Raw genomic sequence first — 19,785 nt, 5'->3', positions numbered from 1 at the left:
GCATATAAATTTAAAAAATGAAAGCATAGTTTCTTCTCTTGGTGCACATTTGTATTGCTTTCCGATATGCGTAGAATCTCTGGATTTAGGGGGGAACTTCCCTTTAAATGATGGAGCTTTGGCCTTGTTTGTATTGTTTTAAACTGTTGTACAGGTAATGGGTTTGTAGAGTTAGTATTATCTACAGAAGTTTAGCCAAACTGGTTATTCCAATTAACCTGTAGGTGTGGGAATGGTTGTCGGTTTACATACAGATCTGTGGCAACCTGTCCAAGGCGTGTCCTGCCTCTAACCAGGACGAATGCAGAAATATGCTTAAGTCCCCTGCAGCCCTGAAGGGGTGAGGTGGTTTATGAAACAGCTGGGCTGATTTGTCTTGAGAAACACAATGATTGCGTTACAAAATGTGTTTGATTCATGATGTTAGATGAAAAGCGGAAATGGGAGGGGGGGATATTAAACTGGGAGGTCAATCCTCCAATGATGACAACTCTTAAACATGATGGGGAAAATATCTTTGCTAAAAAAATAAAAAAAATTGTGCTAGAATCACCATAATATTCACCAAAATATTTCAACATTTGCATATCCGACCCATATTTTTAATCCAGGAAGGATGCAAAGTGGCCACTGTAGATCTGTAGGAACTGATAGAGTGATACTCTGTTTTCCACTCATGAAAAGCAAATAAGGTTATGCAATGCTTTTACCAAGGATGGACCAGTTTTGTTAATAACACAACATATTCTGGATTTCCTTTTTTTTAAACGATTTTCTGAGTCTCTATAAAAACCAGTCCAGCTGGTTTGTGTGCCTGGCTGGAAGAAAAAAAAATGTGCTTCCACATTGTTGAGTAATTATTGCTTCTGTGCTGTATTGCTAGTACTTCCTTGTTATGTTATGCAGATATGATACCATACAGTTAGATTCTACTTGGGGGTCCATCTGACCCCTCAACACCACATCACTGGGAGTTGGAGTGGTGATGGTGGGGGGGATGAGGTGCACCAGAGAGGAGTAGTCCCACTTCCCGCGGCTAGATGGCGGAGAAGAGGAATAAGTGATGCAGGTCTTTTGATGAGGAGGAGGTGAAGTTTAAAGCAGGGGCTGGCCTTGACGGAGGAGGGACCATCGTGCACATTAGTTGTTTCTTACGCGGATAGAGTAGGGATACGAGGAGGCACGCTCGCTCTGACTCACACCAGCAGAACAACGCGGAGTCCTCGTGGCGGAGCCCGGCCGGCATCAGACCGCACACCGGACCGACAGAGAAGAGGACGAAGGGAGCCAGCAGAGCGGGAAGCTTTGTGTCCCTCTAACCCCCCCCCACCCCCAGACCCCCACCCCGAAGAAGAAGAAGAAGAAGAAGAAAGAGGAACCTCAGCTAACGATGTCAGGGTTAAAAAAGAGAAACTCCAACTCCTCGGCGGACAGGGAGGAGGACAAGCAGGTCACGGAAAGGATGCTCGAGAAGGGGGACCAGGGCGGAGCACCGGGAGGAGACCCCAACAACGCCGCCGCGGCGGGAGGAGAGGAGGAGGAGGAGGAGAAGGGATCGTTCTGAAGAAGACCATCACCCTGTTGAACGGCGTGGCCATCATCGTGGGCACCATCATCGGCTCGGGCATCTTCGTCACACCGACCGGCGTGGTGAAGGAAGCCGGCTCCGTGGGTCTGTCCCTTGTGGTGTGGTCGGTGTGCGGGGTCTTCTCCACGGTGGGAGCCCTCTGCTACGCGGAGCTGGGGACCACCATCACCAAGTCCGGCGGGGACTACGCCTACATCCTGGAGGTGTACGGCCCCCTGCTGGCTTTCCTCAAGCTCTGGATCGAGCTGCTCATCATCCGGCCGTCCTCGCAGTACATCGTCGCCTACGTTTTCGCCACCTACCTCCTCAAGCCCCTGTTCCCCGTGTGCCCGGTGCCGGAAGAAGGGGCCAAACTCGTGGCCTGCCTCTGCATCCGTGAGTATGCGAACCGTGCAGCTCGAGCTCGAGCCCGAGCCACGCTGCCCCGGGGATGATGCAACTTTTGGGTGTTGCAGTCTGGTTTGTGGTGCCGACGGAAGGAACGCTAAACGGCTCATGTTACACACTTATGTGTTTGTTTTGACACAAACAAGATGAAATGATCGCGCTCACTCACGAGGAAGCACCGATGCGATACCTTACGGGCGCACGTGTGATGCCCTTCAGAGACGCACTTCATTCAGTACATTACCACCTGCGCGCGCTCGGCTTCAAGGCACGGTGGTGAAAAGATGCCGCGTTCTTACATCAGCCCCGGTGACGACAGAAGGTGCTCACGCGCATCACTAGCTAATTGTCTCGTTAAATTACACCCATAAGAGGCAATTTATGATAAATACATTTTCTAATATGCACTCTTATTTTATTTAATTAAATGTAGGAATAGATTTTTAATATTTCTCCCTATTCTCCTTTTATAAGAATGATTGTATTTATCTATAACCTTGTTATAAATAAGAAATGAAATGTCGCACATCTGTTGAGCTAAGTAGGTGAAATCTTCAAATTCAACGAAGAAAAACCCTATATCACATACATTATTATTTTTTTGTTATCACCAGTTTGAAATCCTATATTGAAACCAAACGTTGCAGGCTACTTGATTATAATTGCATCTGCACCTGCTCTAAATTTAAGAATAAATAGGCATTCAAAAAAGAACATTTATTGTAAATTTATAAATATGTTTTGTATGTGTAAAAAACATTAAAACAAATTAAATTTTAGGTGTTAAACAAACAGGCCTTTAAAACATAATTTATTGTAAAAAAAAAAATTGGAATGTGTAAAACAGTAAATCAGTTGCAAATTGAACTGAATGTGATAGACAAACAGGTCATACATTTATTTTAACTCAAAGCATTAAATTTAACCTTTAAAAGTGCATTTAGGGTCAGTAAATGTAGAGCTTCCCGGCCCAGTTTTGCATAAGAACGCTGTTGCATTTCAGTTCAGGTTCAACTTGTTTTGCCTGGAGTCTTAACAAGATTAACACTGGATTATTTGCTACTTTAACTTGTTAGCACCAGTCTCTGGTTGTTTTCTTTGACTGCCACATACAACAAGACCAATCCCCCTGCCCCCTTCAAGTCAAAAGCTGCACCAGTATCTGAATACTTGATAAAGCATGACATGGTGAATATTACTGTGTGTGTGTGTGTGTGTGTGTGTGTGTGTGTGTGTGTGTGTGTGTGTGTGTGTGTGTGTGTGTGTGTGGTGCATGCTAGAAACCTTAGCACCTAATCTTCAGATTGACTGAAGGCTAAATCCTGACTGAGACCACATTGCAAAGCAGTAGACTGAGAGGCTCGGTTATCTGTCTGTCTGTCTGTCTGTGTGTGTGTGTGTGTGTGTGTGTGTGTGTTGGCAGTGGGGTGATCCTGAGAGCCAAATCACACATGTGTATGTTTGTACATACATGTACACACATATATGGTCCCAAGTAATAGCCAGTTGTGTGTTTGTTTGTGTGTGTGCATGCCTGTGTGAATTTGTGTGCGTCCATCCATCTACTGTACTGAGGCTCCCTCTCCCTTTTGTCCTGGTCTCTTTAACACAGAGCCTCATTGTGCTCCGTCTCTTCTTCCTGTTCCTGTGGCCCCGACCTGATTTAGGTGCTTTGAAGGGAACCTGCTGCTTTAGTTAATCACTTTTAACGGCGTCCAGGGTTCAGGGGCTGCTCCAACAACCCCACGAGTGTGCATGCGCAGGAGGGGGGAGGGTGGGGTGGGTTGGACACCATCACTGCACTTGTGTGGGTGAAAAGAAAGAGGGGTGTATTGTGGGCAGCGTTTATTCCACCAATCTGTGGTTTCCCCTCCAGCTCCCAGCATGCTTTTAGAGCCGCAAATGCACACACAGGGCATGCACACTCACGCACACGCCTACACAACCTCAAGTTTGAGTACAAATTGAAAGAAGGGTTTCGGGGAAACACACTTAAAAGCCATTCTAACATCAACAACAACTGCAGAGAAGTTTGTTCTACGTGTGCCTAATGAGAAATCCTCAGCATCCGGCGACTGAGTGAAGCACCATGGTGGAATTCAAAGAGCTGCTTCTAAAGGATGCCACCACTTACACTCTTTCTCTCTCTCTCTCCCTCTGTCTTTGCAGTCTTGTTGACCTTTGTGAACTGCTACAGTGTGAAGGCTGCCACCAGAGTGCAGGACATCTTTGCCGCGGCCAAGCTCCTGGCTCTTGGGATGATCATCATCATCGGCTTCGTCAAAATCGGCCAAGGTACTTCACACAAGCACAAAAGCGTACAAACACGCAAACCCGCATGTTCACAAGGTTCCCTCCGAGGGTCATGAACGTCCTCAATGTTGAATTCCATATAATTTTATCCCTTATTTTCTTCTTTTTTTTTTTTTTTTTTTTTTTTTTTACAAATTCCTGTTGTCCAAACGAATAATGTCAAATTAGTTGTAATAAAAAAAAGTGTAATATTTCTCTAATTTCTCTGTACTGCTGGCACGGGACCTAAAAACAATTGTTCTTCTTTACTGGCAACATTACAAATCAGTCAGCAATCAGCATTTTATCATAAAATCAGCATACCAAATAAGTCTCACATCCAAGTACACAAGCGAGAAGTTTCAGGCAGAACTCTCTATTATGAGACAAAAGGTCCCACCAACTCTCCTACATAGGAGCAAGACACACCGACTTTGTTGATGTTTTTTTATGTCTCTGTGTCTCGTTGCGGCTACTTTGCATCTCTTTTTGTCCCTTTGTAGTCTATTTATGTCTCTTTTTGTTTCTATGTAGTCTATCTGGGTCTCTTTCTGGTCGTTTCTTGTGTCTGTGTGGTAGTTTTACATCTCTTTCTGGTTGATATGTTTCTCTTTAATTAATTACATTTTGCAGATGCCAGAGGGCCTGTGCAGGGGAAGCTGGATCAGTAATCCATCCATGGGTTTAGGCAGCAAACAGACCAGGTTTCGACCAAGTTTAGTAAAAGATCATGGTTTGGGTTTAAATAAACCATTTCTGGTAGAAATCCCTGAAAACGAATTTCTCCTGTGTGTGTAACCCATTACAAACCTTTAGGGGTTAATCTCCTCTAAAACTTGTTTTTGTTTGTTGTCCTCCATTGGATTTAGTAATTCACCCAGGCAGAATACTATGTTTAACTGTATCACGTGACATAAAACAGGAAGTGGTTAATCTTGCACAATTCTGTTTTTATCTATGAAATCTCTGTTTGTGCTCATCACCTCCTCTGACATAAACAGACCCTAATGCTCTGACGGGTAATACTAAGTGAAATTAGTTAATTAAAGGCATTTATTTTAAATTTACAGACAAATTAAATCTGTAATTCAGGAGATTTAGTGTAATCCAGGAGTTTTTTTTTTTTTTTTTTTAAACCTGTCAACCCAAATTTCAGTTGCGCCGCTTCTGAGACTTTATCTGATCAAAGCCATGTGTTGGCAATGAACTTTTTTGTCCACCTGCCACTTTGGCTGGTGGACTTCAAAATCTACCAGCCTCTCAATAGATTATAATATGAAATCATATTTTACCCGCTGGGTTGGCTGGTAGCTGGTGGCTAATTTCCAACCCTTCTGACGAAAGTTAATCCCAACCAGGCCTGCTGTATTTTTTTCGAGATGAGCAGTGACTCTGTGGAAGTGGAGTAGCCGTTGTTTAGCTCCCGGGAGTCGGGCCCGAAGCCTCATTAAGGCCACAGGATGTTATGAAATGTAGCCAAAGACATGAGGACAGAACTGGGACCAGACAATGGCTCGAGCAGAACACGGCTCCTTTCAGTGGAAATCTATTTATTGGCCGTAACACGTCTGAGTCAATCAAACAGATTGTACGACCCAGCAGGGACTTGTGTCCCATGAAGACATTAGACCATTGAAGTGGTTTTTTTTAAAGAATGTATAGTATTATGACTAACACAGACAGGAAGTGAGCTCAGGAAATTAAAGTCTGCCTTCTAGAGGAAGGAACAATCAATGGAGACTTTGGGGCTCATTGGGTCCATGTCACAGATTCTAGACTTCTATGGCTTGTAGTCTTAAATATTGAAGATGGCATAATACCTGTCTGCTTCCTATCGAGTCGAAAAAAAATCCCTTTTTACCAGCAGGCTTACACCTTCCTGTGTGGGTGCCAAGCCCTGTTGTGTCGCCTCTCTTCCTCTCTGCGATGAAGCTGTGGGCTGCTTTAATCGTCCAAGTGAGACACCAAGGTTTATATAGAAATCTGGGGGTATGGGGAAAACGCGATAGAAGGGAAGTCTACGAGCATGAATGTAACTGAGTCAGCCCGAGACGCAAGATTGACCATAATCACAAAGCATATAGTGTTACACATTAGTAGCTGGAGTCCGTTTTGTCAGATTAGTCCAGTCGCAACATTTTGCTCAAAGAGAGAGATGTCTTTGAGAGAGAAAAAAGTGAAATGTCACTGAGTTTAAAGGGAGGTGGAGTTCTCAGAGACTGAGGGGTGGTTGTGGAGCTCAGCTGTGTGTTTCCTCTGTCTGGAGCACTGAGCTTCACCTATGACCTCCTTACCCTTTGTCCTGACACCTGACATTTACCATAGCCAGCTATGAAAATCAGCAGTTCTCTTGAAAAGTCTCACTTTGACTCGAACTGCAACAGCAAACCTACAGCTATAAAGGTTAAAGCATCTTAAACGATCCAGAAAATAAGCAAAAATTAGCAAGAAACCAAAAAGTATTGAAGCGCTTAATACAATTTAGAAGTGGGATCTTATTAAAGTTAACCCTAAACCCTTAAGCTTTAACTCTGCATTCTTTCTAATGGCCATCAGGGGGCGACTCCTCTGCTTGCAAAAAATAAGTCTGATTGTGTAGAAGTCTATGAGAAAATTATGGTCTCAATCATCATCATTTAGTAAATAATGGTCCTATTTAAAGTCAAATAGACCATGGAGCAGATAATGCTTTAGGGTGGGGCTACCTTGTGGTTGGAGACCTGTCATTCAGGATAGAGGCGTAGCAAGCGTATTCTTCCACAGCTCCACACGCTCGTCCAAATATGGTCACTTCTGGTTAAAAAGATGACAACGACCATAACGTTTTTGTTTTTTTTAGCTCGCTCTGTTTTTCTGTTAATTTACTGTTACTGTTACCCATTCTTGTTTCACAACTTTAATGAACTACTGCTTGTTTGTTCAGAATTAGGTCAGCTTACAAAGTTCTTATAAGTCCTAGACTCGTTTCCCTGAAACCTGCTGATGTTTGGTTAAACTATGTTAGAGCAACTCTACCTTGTTGCTGCAATGTGATGCTACCCTCTTTATGTTACCAGGATTAAACAAATCAAGGCAACAGTTTTAGATTGTTGATTTAAAAAAAAAAAAATCCTAATCCAAGTTCAGTCAGGCACACAGTGGGATGTTTGTGCTGAGGTCATAGGTCCCAGGTTCTCAGATCAGCTGACTGGTGGGCAAACAGGACCTCAACACTGGCTGGAATTGTTCATAAGTGGACCAGAAAGGGATGGAGCCGAGGGAGGAGGTTAGAGAGAGGCAAGGTGGGTGTGAGAGAGAGGGAGAGAGGGAGAGAGGTTTCGTACAAAGAGAGAAAGGGAGAGAGACGAGAGAGAGGTATGTGGTTTGTTCACTGGCTAAGATCGGTGGCAGAGGGTTCAGGGAACACAGATAAAAGTTAAACCTGCTACATATATATGGAGCATTGTCCTGATGAAAAAAGTGTTTTGGGACATCACAGCAGGTACTCGTTTCTTCGTTGGCTAAGCTTTATGAAAACGTGAAAAAAAGTTAGTTAGTTTTACTATTTAAAATTTTCTCTTTTGCTTCTCCAAGTTCAGCCACGGAGGTATATAGAAAACAACTAAGACAAAACAACATAAAAAACATACAAATACTCAATAGTTCAAATGTATTATATATGTATATCCGAGACTATAGAAGTTGTCTCATGACCTTTTGTAGCTGTACTTTAGTCAGGTTTATCAATTTTAGAAGTGAAATCCTGTGGTTGGGACACGTGGACAGTTGCATGACAATTGCACCAGTATCCCAAATCTGTTCATGCATCACAAATGTTGCCTTTCATTCTTTGAGTCACCTTAATCCACGTAAACAGAATGTAAACCCTGCAATACCCGTTCAGGTGTGCAGCTGCAGCATGAAGAGTAATTCTACTCATTTGTAACTCTAGTCCTTTTCTGTGCTGTTTTAAAGGTCTGCTCGTATTTCCTAAATCTTTAACCCCAGTCCTTTTCATCACAGTGCCTCTAATAACTGTTTATCAGAGACATCTCAGATTAGCCAGATCCCAACAAAGACAGAGCGCATGGCTGTGATTACATCCCCAGATTCACTACGACGGGTTGTCTTTGCTGTGGCCTTCTACAGGCTGATGTTTGAAAATTGAAAAGAGAGGTTATTAAGTGATTTATAGGTTTGTTTAACCCCCCCCCCCCCCCCCCATCTGATTCAGAAAGAAAGATGTAATACAGGCTATTAACTAGGCATTGAATTTCCGAAATAAAACATTTGGACAGATACATTCCAGACCAGAGAAGTTGGGGAATTTAATCAATGGGTCATTATACAGGAATAGTTAACAAATGATGTTGCTTTTTATTGAATTAGATGGTAGTTTTTGGTCTAATTAAAAATGTATTGTTTGTAGCAAAAGCAAGGGAATCCTTGCATCGGTTATGTCAAACCAGCCAGCCGCTTATTTTACGTGATTAGAAGTTTGTTGGTGTGTGTTGGTTGCGCTCTGTGGCTCATAAGTACAGAGTCTGCTGGTGTCTCAGATTAAAGGACAGTGTGATCTGATTAGCAGCAGTAAAGCCCCTTGTTTCTCAGAGAGACGGATCTCTTGTTGACCAGCAGCTACGTAAATTTATATCTGATTTACTTTACAGTTTCTTCAGGCCATCTGTTATTCTGTGAGGGGATTTCATTCTCACCTTCTTATTATTAATCTTACTTGGTTTATTTGATAAATAAAACACACATTTAAACAGTTACACTTACAGACCAATATTTTCTCACTTCTTGTAAAAGTCCAGTGGTTTTGCACTGCTGGTTCACACCAAACCAAAGTTTTTGCAGTGGGACGGTCCCAAAATGGACTTCTTTTTTTCTGAAACTTGGAGAGCTCCATTCATCTCAGTCTCAAGAGTAAGACTAATCTATGTAATGCCTTTGCCTTAACCTGATCCAATTTGAACTAAAAGTAAACTCAGTCACTGCCAAGCATCCAAAGCCTTAAAGCCCAGACACGACAAACCAATATCAAAGAACTAGCAGCATGTGTCATGGCCAAAAAGTTGTATTTGAGCACACACAAAAAGACTACAGCCAAAGGCCTCCTAGCAGGAAATAACTCTCCATACCAGCAAGTGGCGGTAGTCTGTATTCGTCATTTAAAAAGGAAAAAAATGGAAGACCTAGACTGCGGATATAAAAGCTGTTGTTATGATGCATTCATGGACCAAAGCAGCGTTTTCCTACTGTTTTCCCAACACTCTCGCTCTCCACTTAGCTCCCTGTTGTTGGAACAATCAGATGAGATAAAGATGAAACATGAGAAGAGCCTCTTGTGTTTTCCCTCTTGACTTTAACTATTCGCTTACTTTCCTCATTTCCATTTCTTCTCACGTGCACTGATTCATGTGCTGAAAACCGCCAAAAAGTATCAACAGTGTAGCACAGAAACTGCCAATCACTGCTGCTTTTTATGTTAAAGACACCCGATTTTTGCAGTTTGCATCTTTTTTTTTGTATTCTTTTTCCTGCTAGTCAACCGCAGAAGGCTAAAAATGAATGGCACACTTTAAATTAAAGATATCAGCTTAGCTGAAATCCCAAGTACCACTACTAATTTACCTCCAGGCCTGCTGTTTTTCTCTTCAAATCATGGTAACTGCAGTTGGTAAAGTGTTATAGTTCAATCACCACAAAAGGCCCGTCTCTTAATTCATCAGATCAGACAATGAGAAAAAAAACAACTCATGACGTCGGGGGCTTTTTAAATCGAGGCGTGATCATTAGGAACATTTAAGGGATTGTTTAAAAGAACAGCTCATGAATCCAGTTTTCTTTCAGAGTTAGATGAGAAGATCGATACCACTCTAATGTCTCTGCGATTAGTATGACACGAGAGCCACAAGCTTATTAGCCTAGCTTAGCATAAAGACTTGAAGCAGTTGGCAACCGCAAGCCCGGCTTTAACTTAAGAAAACACAGTCATTGTACTTTTTAATGCTCCATTAGTTAAATAAATCCTTCTTATGTCCTTTTATTAAACCAGACTTAATTTAAACTCACTAGAGGACTCTGGTTGTCTTTCATTCACTCTTTGTTGGTACTTGTGCACCTTTTGTGTTTGTTCTGGGTCGTGCATGCATTTTTTATTCTGTGTGTGTGTCTCACTTTCACTGCCTGGCACTGGTATCATGTGACCGGCTGAGTATTTCCTGACCAGTGTTGTGGAAAGTAATCTGGGAGCAACATAAAAAAAGAAGTAAAGCTGTAAATTGCAGTGCAAGAGTAGACTTGACACACAGAGGATTGAAGGAGGACATATTTTAGTTTTTCCGCCGCAAATTATTTTCTATGCAACTCTAATGAGCCCTCAATTCATAAATGTTAGTCAGTAATGATTCAGACATGGGCACAATAACAAGCTGTAAAGGTTGGGAACAAATAAGTTGTTCACTGAGCTCAAGCCTCTCTGATGAGAGGTGAGCTGTAGGTTTATTAGGCAACAATGGTTGCCTCACCTCATTTTCAAAAAGAAATGATATTCACAAGAGATCTTAGTGTACAGATAAACTTCTTTGATATTTGAATTAATTGAAGACTCAGGTTTCAAATATGTAAAATATCTCCTGTTTCTCCCAGAAATCAAACCTGCTGTTACAGCACTGGCATGGAGAAGACGTCATTAAAGTTGCATGTGATACAAATATTTCAACTCAGCTTATCTTTAATATATATATATATATTTATTTTTTAATTTTAATTTTAATTTATTTCAATCATACAAATTTTTTGTTAGGGTTGTGTTTAGGTAAACTGTTGATTTAGTATTTATTTTCTAACCATAATAATTATATATATTTTTTTTATTTTTCATTCATTGCAAATAATGCCAAACAAACATTGGTTCCAGCTTCTCAATTTAAAATTTTCTTTGGTTTATATTATTATCTCTGTGAGGCGTAAGCCAGTGGATAGATCATGTGATCCGTTGTGTATGTGCGTGCGTGCGTGCGCTTACGTCTGTCCATGGGTAATCTCGCACACTACTTGACCCATCAGCCTGATATTGTTTGTGCTCATTTATGACTGTTTGCTTGAGGATCTCTTGTGGTTGCGGGAATTCACAGTTTTGGAAAAAAACTTTTATTAACTGTTTTATACCGTCATTGACTGCTTACTCCCCAATAAGGCACCATAAGAAATGAATAAATCTACGTTTTTGTTACCCTCGACTTCACTCCACTGAGTAGACTTTTCTAGTTGTATATTGAATGTGTTGGGGTCTTGGACTGTTGGTTAGACAAGGCAAGACATTTGAAGAGAACGCGTTGGATAAGCGGACTCCCAACAACTCTTTGAAGATTCCTCAATTCAATCGCTTCAACCCAACTGATGGAAACCTTCTAATGCTTCATTGAAGAAGTTTAAGCAGCCATGAGGAACCTCCGCTAGAGAAGTGTGCTTAGAAATGGTGCAGACCAGGACCCAGAGACCCCCAGTACAGCTACCCATGTCAGGCTGATATGTAGAGCGGTGTTGCCCAGATGTGGCAACGGGACCTCAGGATTCGGTGCTCACACATCGGGGCCGTTAGTCAAACGGATGGCGCAGTAATTGGGCGCTTCCCACACTACACCAAGGCTTAGGGCTAACCCTCCCATTACCAACACAGCACCGGGCTGTTGGTTTAGTGACTGTCGCTGTGTCTGAGAATGTGTGTGTGTTTGCTCGTTGTTGGGAGCTGCTCTGCAGGAATGTGGCCTGCAGCAATCTGGAGTTCAGAGGAGTCCAAAATGTCATAAATCCGCACATCATTTGAGAAATTGAAGTTAGATCGTAATAACCTCCCATCCCTCCACTACTGTTGCCCTGCCCTTGAGCAAGGCAATAAAACTTCTCTCTGTCTGTTGAGTGAGGCCTTGGGTGGATACCGCTGTCTGGGTCACTTATTGGCCGTCTTACTCCGTCACATTCTGCAGTCCTTCCCTGATCCACATACCGAGACAGATTTAAGCCGAGGCTTTCTGGAGTTCGTTGGGCAACCGCGGCTCATTGTTCCATTTATTATTCCGCTTTTGGGGTTCTCCAGACCGGCTGGTAAACTTGCCTGCGGAAGCAATAACGCAGACAGAGGGAATTAGTTGGTATTTTTGTTGTCCTAACCCAATTCTTTCTCCCTGTTCTTCTCCAGGTGGTGTGGATCGTCTTCTTCCAGAAAATTCCTTCGAAGGGTCCAAATATGAGTTTGGCAGCATTGGCCTGGCGATCTACAGCGGCCTGTTTGCTTACGGGGGCTGGTGAGTTAACACATCGACCTACCTGTGCCGCCAGCTGCTGCGCTGCCTGTTCATTGTCCACTCTCCAATTTAGGATCAGCCGATTAATATGTTAGCACCATGAGGTAGCGACCCCTCATGGTGGAAGGATGAAATGCATCCTTACAACATTCTGTAAATCAATACCTTGATATCATGTTATCATCCAGATAAGACTCTTATAATAATCACCCAGCCTGCTTCCTAGTTTCATTTCCCTCCTTAGAATAGAGCTAGATTGTGAATTTACTGCTTTTGGATCAATATAGTCATAGTGTTTTTCACTGTCTTTCTTTCCACTGTAAAAAAAAAAAAAAAAAGAAAAAAAAAAAGCTTTTTTTTTTGCTAAATAAAGTAACATTTTATTGCATTAATATATATTAATAATAGATTTGTAAAATGTGCATTATAACTGTTAAGCTACATACTATGTCTCTGACTCCTCTGCTTACAGGAACTACTTGAATTTGGTCACTGAGGAGATGATTGAGCCTTTCAAGTGAGTGTTGATGAGCGACTTGTACTCGTTTCATAATAAAATTCAGACTTGGTTGCAGTAGAGCGAAAGATTGTCTGTAACTAAGAATGTGTTTGTGTTTGACTCCCTCAGAAACCTTCCCCGCGCCATCATCATCTCTCTGCCTATAGTGACAGTAGTGTACGTTCTGACCAACCTGGCCTACTTCACCACCCTCTCCCCCGAGCAGATGCTCATCTCAGAGGCTGTGGCCGTGGTGAGTGCACACACTTACTTTCTGCTGCTGCACTACTACTTTATTTTTGTGTGAATGATGCCGAAAACATTTTTTTACTTTTTACACAAACATCTGAAAACCATAAATGTGTTAATTACGCAAATCACAATATTAGATAGGAAAATGTTTCTTGATGGACAGCGGGGAAATTCGGTTGTCCCAGCAGCACGAAGACAGCGATACTACAGATAAACGGAGACAGTGAAAGACAGAAATAAATTGGTGTATATATTAAAAAACTAAAATAAGAATTAAAATGAATATAGAAATACTATAAAAGATATGGAGCCAAATTAGGAAGGTGACAGTATTTTGATATATAATAGCAGCTAGTCTATTTAAACATTGTACACTGATGATATGATTAAGTGACGGTACTTAATGTTGGTCTGTATTGATAAAAATATGTATTCTAAATATGATATAGAGTATGATAGAAAAAAATGTATGATTTGAGATATAGAATAAGGTGAAAGGTACAGCAATATAAACATAGGATGGACTGGAATGGAACATCAGGTATAAAAACAGTATAGTACAATATAAAAAAAGATATATATATATATAGTATAATGTATATAGCAAGGTATACTGTATGATAATCCATATAGGAGTCAATTGTACAAAGACTTCCTTTGAATAAACTGGGCGAACCCATTGTCGATGAATTTAGCTGCGCCACTTGGTGGGACTGGACCTGCTTTGCTACTTAACGTGACTTATTACAATTATCTATACCGTGTTTGTGTGTGTGTGTGTGTTTGTCCTGCAGGATTTCGGTAACGCCCACCTGGGTCCCATGGCGTGGATCATCCCCGTGTTTGTGGGCCTGTCCTGCTTCGGATCCGTCAACGGCTCTCTGTTCACATCATCCAGGTAAAACACACACGTACACAAAAGAAAAGTACATGGAGACTATCGAAACATAAAACAATGAGATCTCAAAAACGTATCTTTTCAAATCAACGGCATCTCTCCTTCCCTCTCAGGTTGTTCTTCGTGGGTTCCCGAGAAGGTCACCTGCCCAGTCTGCTGTCAATGATCCACCCCACCCTGCTGACCCCGCTGCCCTCACTTATATTCACTGTATGTCCTCTTATTTTTTTTAATTCACAGTACACTTAAACACAGACGTCTTTGCTGAATAAATCTTTTTTGAGCCTTTAAATCAGAAGAGGAATGCACTTTTTCACAGTACCGAAGTATTAGAATAATCCTGCCATAGGATGTGTGTAAATATAAAGCAACATTTTAATGGAGACAAATGACTGTTGGTTCTCACACCCAACCCCTTCTCTCTCATTCCCTCCAGTGCTTGATGACGCTGCTCTACGCCTTCTCCAACGACATCTTCTCCGTCATAAACTTCTTCAGCTTCTTCAACTGGCTCTGCATCGGCTTGGCAATCGTCGGGATGATGTGGCTCCGCTATAAGAAGCCAGAGCTGGAGCGACCGATCAAGGTGAGCCAAACTTGATGGGGAAACGTTCTGTGAGGCTGATCGTAGAGGGGCACGGACAAGACAGTGGGAGACAAGTGGACATGAGAGTCTGATTTGGTCGATGTCACCATCGCCTCCCGCTCGAGTTAGCGTTGGCAGCAGGAAGTGTTTCTTCTTCGTCTCACGCGAAGAGAAAAAGATCCATTCAGCAGAGCTCAGATGAATACAGACTGATCACAGATTAAGGACAGAACAAAAGCCGGATGCTTGTCAGCTGGTGTCGAGGACTGCTGGGTAGTAGTGCATTTGTGTGTGTGTGTGTGTGCGTGTGTGTGTGTGTGTGTGTGTGTGTGTGTGTCTCTGTGTCTCTGTGTGTCTGTGTCTGTGTGTAAGAGGAAGCGCTCCATGACTCCTGACTAGTCCAGTTGCTGCAGGACACAGTAAAACACAGAGCACCATTGTGCCATTGTTGCACTTTGTCTGCAATGAGTGTATGCTGGTGTGTGTATGTGTGTTCCTGTACTTGCTGCATTGTGAGGACTGACAAGTTTTCAACCACAAAGTGAGGACAATTTAGGAAATTGAGGACATTTTGGCCGGTCCTCACTTCTTCATAGGCCTGTTTGAGGCTTAGGACTTGGTTTTAAGATTTAGGTTAGAATTAGGTTTAGGTTAGGGTAAAGGTAAGGGTTGAGGTCAGGCATTTAGTTGTGATTGTTAGGCTAAGGGGCTAACGAAAGCATTATCGGGTCCTCACAAACATAGAAGCACAGGGATGTGTGTGTGCATCCCTAGAGCCTGATGACTGCCCTGACTCTGCTCATCCATACGCTTGCATGGAATTGTGTGTCGGTCAGGGGCGGAGTCTGTTAGGGCAGTGAAGTGAAAGAGACGGATAGATCTATTGGCCCGGGATTGTGTGTGTGTGTGTGGGTGTATTTGTTTGTGTGAGAGAGAGACTGAGTGGTGGGACAGTGGTGGCACTGTCTATCCGCTGACCTCCATCTCTCTCTTTCACTCTCCCACTCTATTTCTTTCTCCTTCCTTTGTCTTGTCACATTCCTACTGTTCAACACATCTGAAGCATCGCATCGCGCAATTACATTTACTAGCTCATTTCTCTTGGTCAATGGATATTGTTCATCAGTAACCCGCTAAATGCACGACACCTTCAGTTCCTACTCGGTCTACCAAAAGCATGTGGTCACCTGAACATGCCACTCATTAGTGGTTGTTGGCAGCCATTCATCTGCTGCTATAACAACCTTTTGGGACCTGGCTGCAGGAATTTGCACCCATTGAGCTACAGGAGCCTTAGTGAAGTCCAACACTGATGTTGGGCGATGAGGCCCGCCTCACAGTCTGCGTTGCAGTTCATCCAAAATAATTGATTGAATGAGGTTGAGGTCAAGTTCTTCCACGCCAAACTCAGAAGACCGTTGCTTTGTGCTGTCGCTTGGCATTCTCATGGCGACACAGAAAAGGTCCTTTTCCCACTGTTGTCCTGTTGTTGGAAGCACGCTATTGTTTAAGATATTATTGTACGCTGTAGCGTTTAGATTGACCTTTTTCAGAGATAAAGGGGTCTAGTCTAAACCATGAAAACAGCACAAGAAAAATGTGAACTAAGTACTTGAAATAAAATTAAAAGTTATTTAGTCACCTTTATGCCAGTAACTAACCTGACACCGCTCAAATATTCTGTTTCAAAGTGAAAGACGTCTCAGTGCAGAAGCTAAAGATGCTTCAACTTTAGTATAACTTTCAGAAAGGCGATCGGTGGAACCTTTTTAGAGTTTGTGTTAAGAAATCAAGGGTTTAAAGGAAAAATAGTCTCAGACTCATAGTCACGACCCAAAAGATATTTGATGATTTATCAATGTGTCCTCATTAGGGTAAGGTGTTTTAAAATCCTCCCATCTCTTTTCCCTTCAGGTGAATATTCTGCTGCCGGTGAGCTTCGTGCTCGCCTGCCTCTTCCTCATCGTCGTCTCCATCTGGAAGACCCCAAAAGAGTGCGCGGTCGGCTTCGGCATCATCGCGACAGGAATTCCCGTCTACTTTATCGGCGTGCGGTGGCAGAGCAAACCCAAGTGGATGCTGAACGGAATCTGTGAGTACAACGCCGGTCCCGCCGCTGTGTTTGAGTTTCTGGGAAAACTTCACTTGACATTGTGTTTAACCACTACTCGTGTGTGTGTTTGTGTGTTTTACAGTTTCGACCACGGCCATGTGTCAGAAAGTGATGGAGGTGGTGCCGCAGGCGACCTAAGAGGCCTTTACAGCCAATCGAGCTGCACCAACAGTGACCTCTGGGCTCTGACATCACAGCTGATGAAGCTTGACCTCCGTTGACCCCTTTCACCCCTCTTCTCTCTCACACACATCCTGTCAGCCAGCTGCTGATAAGGACCTGATGAAGACAGAAACATGCAGGCGCCTGAAGCCTTCAACCTCTTTTTCTTTTCTTTTCTTTTCTTTTGGACTATTTTAGTCACTAACTATTCTTTGTAGCTCGTAATGGGTTCTTTTTTAATGATGCATTTCAATGAACTGTTGTTTTTATTTTAATGTTGTTTTTTTGGGTCGTGAATAAGTTCATGTAAAATATCATCCCTCATTGAAGACTTGTTGTATTTAGCAAGTTGTGCCTTAGGTGGCAAATGTATGAAGGTGAAACTGTCGACTGCGGCAGTAGTTGTCATTAGTAGTGGTAGTGTCCGAGGCAAAAAAAGCTGTGTGTCTCAATTCTAAAAGTTTTTTATTATTATTCTGCAAGCATCCGCTTTTAATCTCCTGGTAACCAACTTTTCCTTTTTAAGCAAAAAGTTGGAAATTACCAACATCAGTTTTGTCAGATATTCATGAAGAATTGGAAACCTTTGGTCCCGCAGTCTTTCCAATTCTTAAGCAGTTTTAGTGTGAAGTCTTGTGTTGTCTGTCGTTGCCCGTGGGTCGGTCGCTTTACTGCCCGTTACCACTCTGCGTCTTGTCTGTTCAGTCTGTGTTGTTTTTGTCTCCCAGTGAGGTTTTAAAGTCGACTATGCTGCTGTAGGAGGAGGGTGAAGTTGATTGAAGACTTTGGTGTGTTAGAGATGTTTATTTGTTTTCTCATTTTACAGCTAACTGAATTCCACAGAGAAGGAACTACAGATAGGAGTTAAAATGTTCTGTTCGGCCATGTTTTATCTTCAAAGCCTGCTTGCTTTACATGTTTAAAGCATTGCAGACCGGTTACCTGTTGTCTCTTCTGAGGATTCCTGGGGTTTGGAGTTTAAATTAGCTCTTTAAATTATCATGTGGTCATTGTGACAGAGGTGAAAACACCAGTAGGGGTAAATTGTATGAAGACCATTTCTGAAAAGTGGGTCCAAATTCACAGTATGTGCTATTTTCCTGCTGTGTGATTTTATTTTCTGGGTCAGCGATCTCATTCTCAAGATCTCAATATCTCTCAGCGTGCTGAGCCCTGCTCGCCGAGCTTCGTTAAAACGTCATCACACTGTGAGACGATGTTTCTGACAACACACTGTAATAAGGCCACGATGGAGCAGAGACTCAGACAGAGACCTGATGCTCTTTGCAAGTACAGAAGGACTACATTTTTAGATCACAGTTTTTATTTTTCATCCGTTACTATGAGTTAGTGCTGATTTATTAACGTCGACCCTATTCCTGGCAACGGAGATGGCACCGCTGTTTCACAGTGTGACAGCGGTAGTAGTTTCCATGGAGACACTGGCGGTGGATGCGGGAGGGGTCAATGTGTATGTTTTAGAGGTAGAACCTTTCTAACACTCCAGCCATCGTACAAAGCAGATGGGTGAACTAACCCGAATAGGACTGTAGAAAGTTTATTTATTTATTTTTAGGTTGTTTATTATTATTAGACCCTCTAATTTGTTTACAGGGGAATTTTATGTAAAGTGCTTTAAAAATAAATTTTTAGGTTTTTCCACTATTGTGTTTTGTAGGTTCTCATTTGTTCTCTTTTTCTTGTTTTTCAAATGTGGCTAACTACCAACTAAAATGATCCCAAAAAATACACAACGTGGTGATTGTTCTTTATTTTACTGCTCTCAGCAATATATAAATATAAACAATGTATGAAATGAGTATGTGTAATGTGAACAGTGACCAACCTACAGAAAACTCTACAGAGTTATGTCCTTTTTTAGCTCTTATTTGGTGTCATGGTCCGCAAATTAAATGTTTTAGCCCACCTCATCGTTTTCGGTGAGAAAAAAACAAAACAATGTGCTACCTGAACAGCACCAGACAACATTCTGATAAAGTGAGCGACCAGCTGGTGAACAGGGTAGAACAACTTGCAGCTCAAAAGCCAGATGTTTCTCTCAGAAACCAAAAAAAAGGTTAACTAAAAGTAGTAGTCAGGTGGCCAAAAAAAGGACTCCAAATGAATGCTGTTGTTGTGTCTGCTTTATGTTTAAATAGGAAATTGTTCACAAGAGGATAATACATATGTCATATGTCAGTGTGATTACAGCTGGTCGCACTGCCCCCAAGTGGCCAGAAAATACTTTTTTCCAACTTGTCCTTGAATTCACAGCCTCAGCGCTGTTGACTACCGTGAAACTATTGAAATAAGGAACGTACACCAAATATTATAAACATCTTAATAACGTTTTTTAGTTTGAGCTTAAAAATTCTATCTATCTCCCACTCCTTTGTAGACTCAACCATTTTAATAAAATCAATAAGGAATGATATTTTGGTGCTGGATTTACCTCACTATAGTCTTAACTAGAATGTGTGCCTCTGGTCTACATTTTATTCTGAAAAATCTGTATTTTAGTCTTTCCACATGTAGTTGGAGCTCTGCAGGATTTATTGTTGTCACCACTGGTGTTACTTTAGTGAACAGTCAAGACACACGCAGCAAAATATAGTGGTGTGCACAAAACATGCTATGAAATAAACTACAAAAGGTATCTCTAAATTGTTACAGTTTAAAACTTAACTTTATTTGTTAAAAGCTTCACCGCAGGAAAA

The 19,785-nt window shown here is 42.0% G+C and overlaps 1 protein-coding gene across 1 annotated transcript; it reads left to right on the top strand.

Annotated features, from left to right (window-relative positions):
- Positions 1-1,375: 1,375 nt before the first annotated feature.
- On the top strand, positions 1,376-18,807 carry slc7a5 (solute carrier family 7 member 5). Its single transcript, XM_054619286.1, is given in 11 exon segments — positions 1,376-1,514; positions 1,517-1,963; positions 4,145-4,270; positions 12,453-12,558; positions 13,031-13,075; positions 13,187-13,310; positions 14,104-14,207; positions 14,321-14,417; positions 14,644-14,793; positions 16,708-16,885; positions 16,989-18,807. Coding segments are annotated over 11 exon segments (1,557 nt in total). The 5' UTR covers positions 1,376-1,390; the 3' UTR covers positions 17,045-18,807.
- Positions 18,808-19,785: the final 978 nt, after the last annotated feature.

Source organism: Anoplopoma fimbria, chromosome 19 (assembly GCF_027596085.1).
Source record: "Anoplopoma fimbria isolate UVic2021 breed Golden Eagle Sablefish chromosome 19, Afim_UVic_2022, whole genome shotgun sequence".
Lineage (NCBI taxonomy): Eukaryota > Metazoa > Chordata > Actinopteri > Perciformes > Anoplopomatidae > Anoplopoma > Anoplopoma fimbria.
The sequence above is the reverse complement of the archived record's forward strand: the minus strand, read 5'-3'. Positions and strand labels throughout refer to the sequence as shown.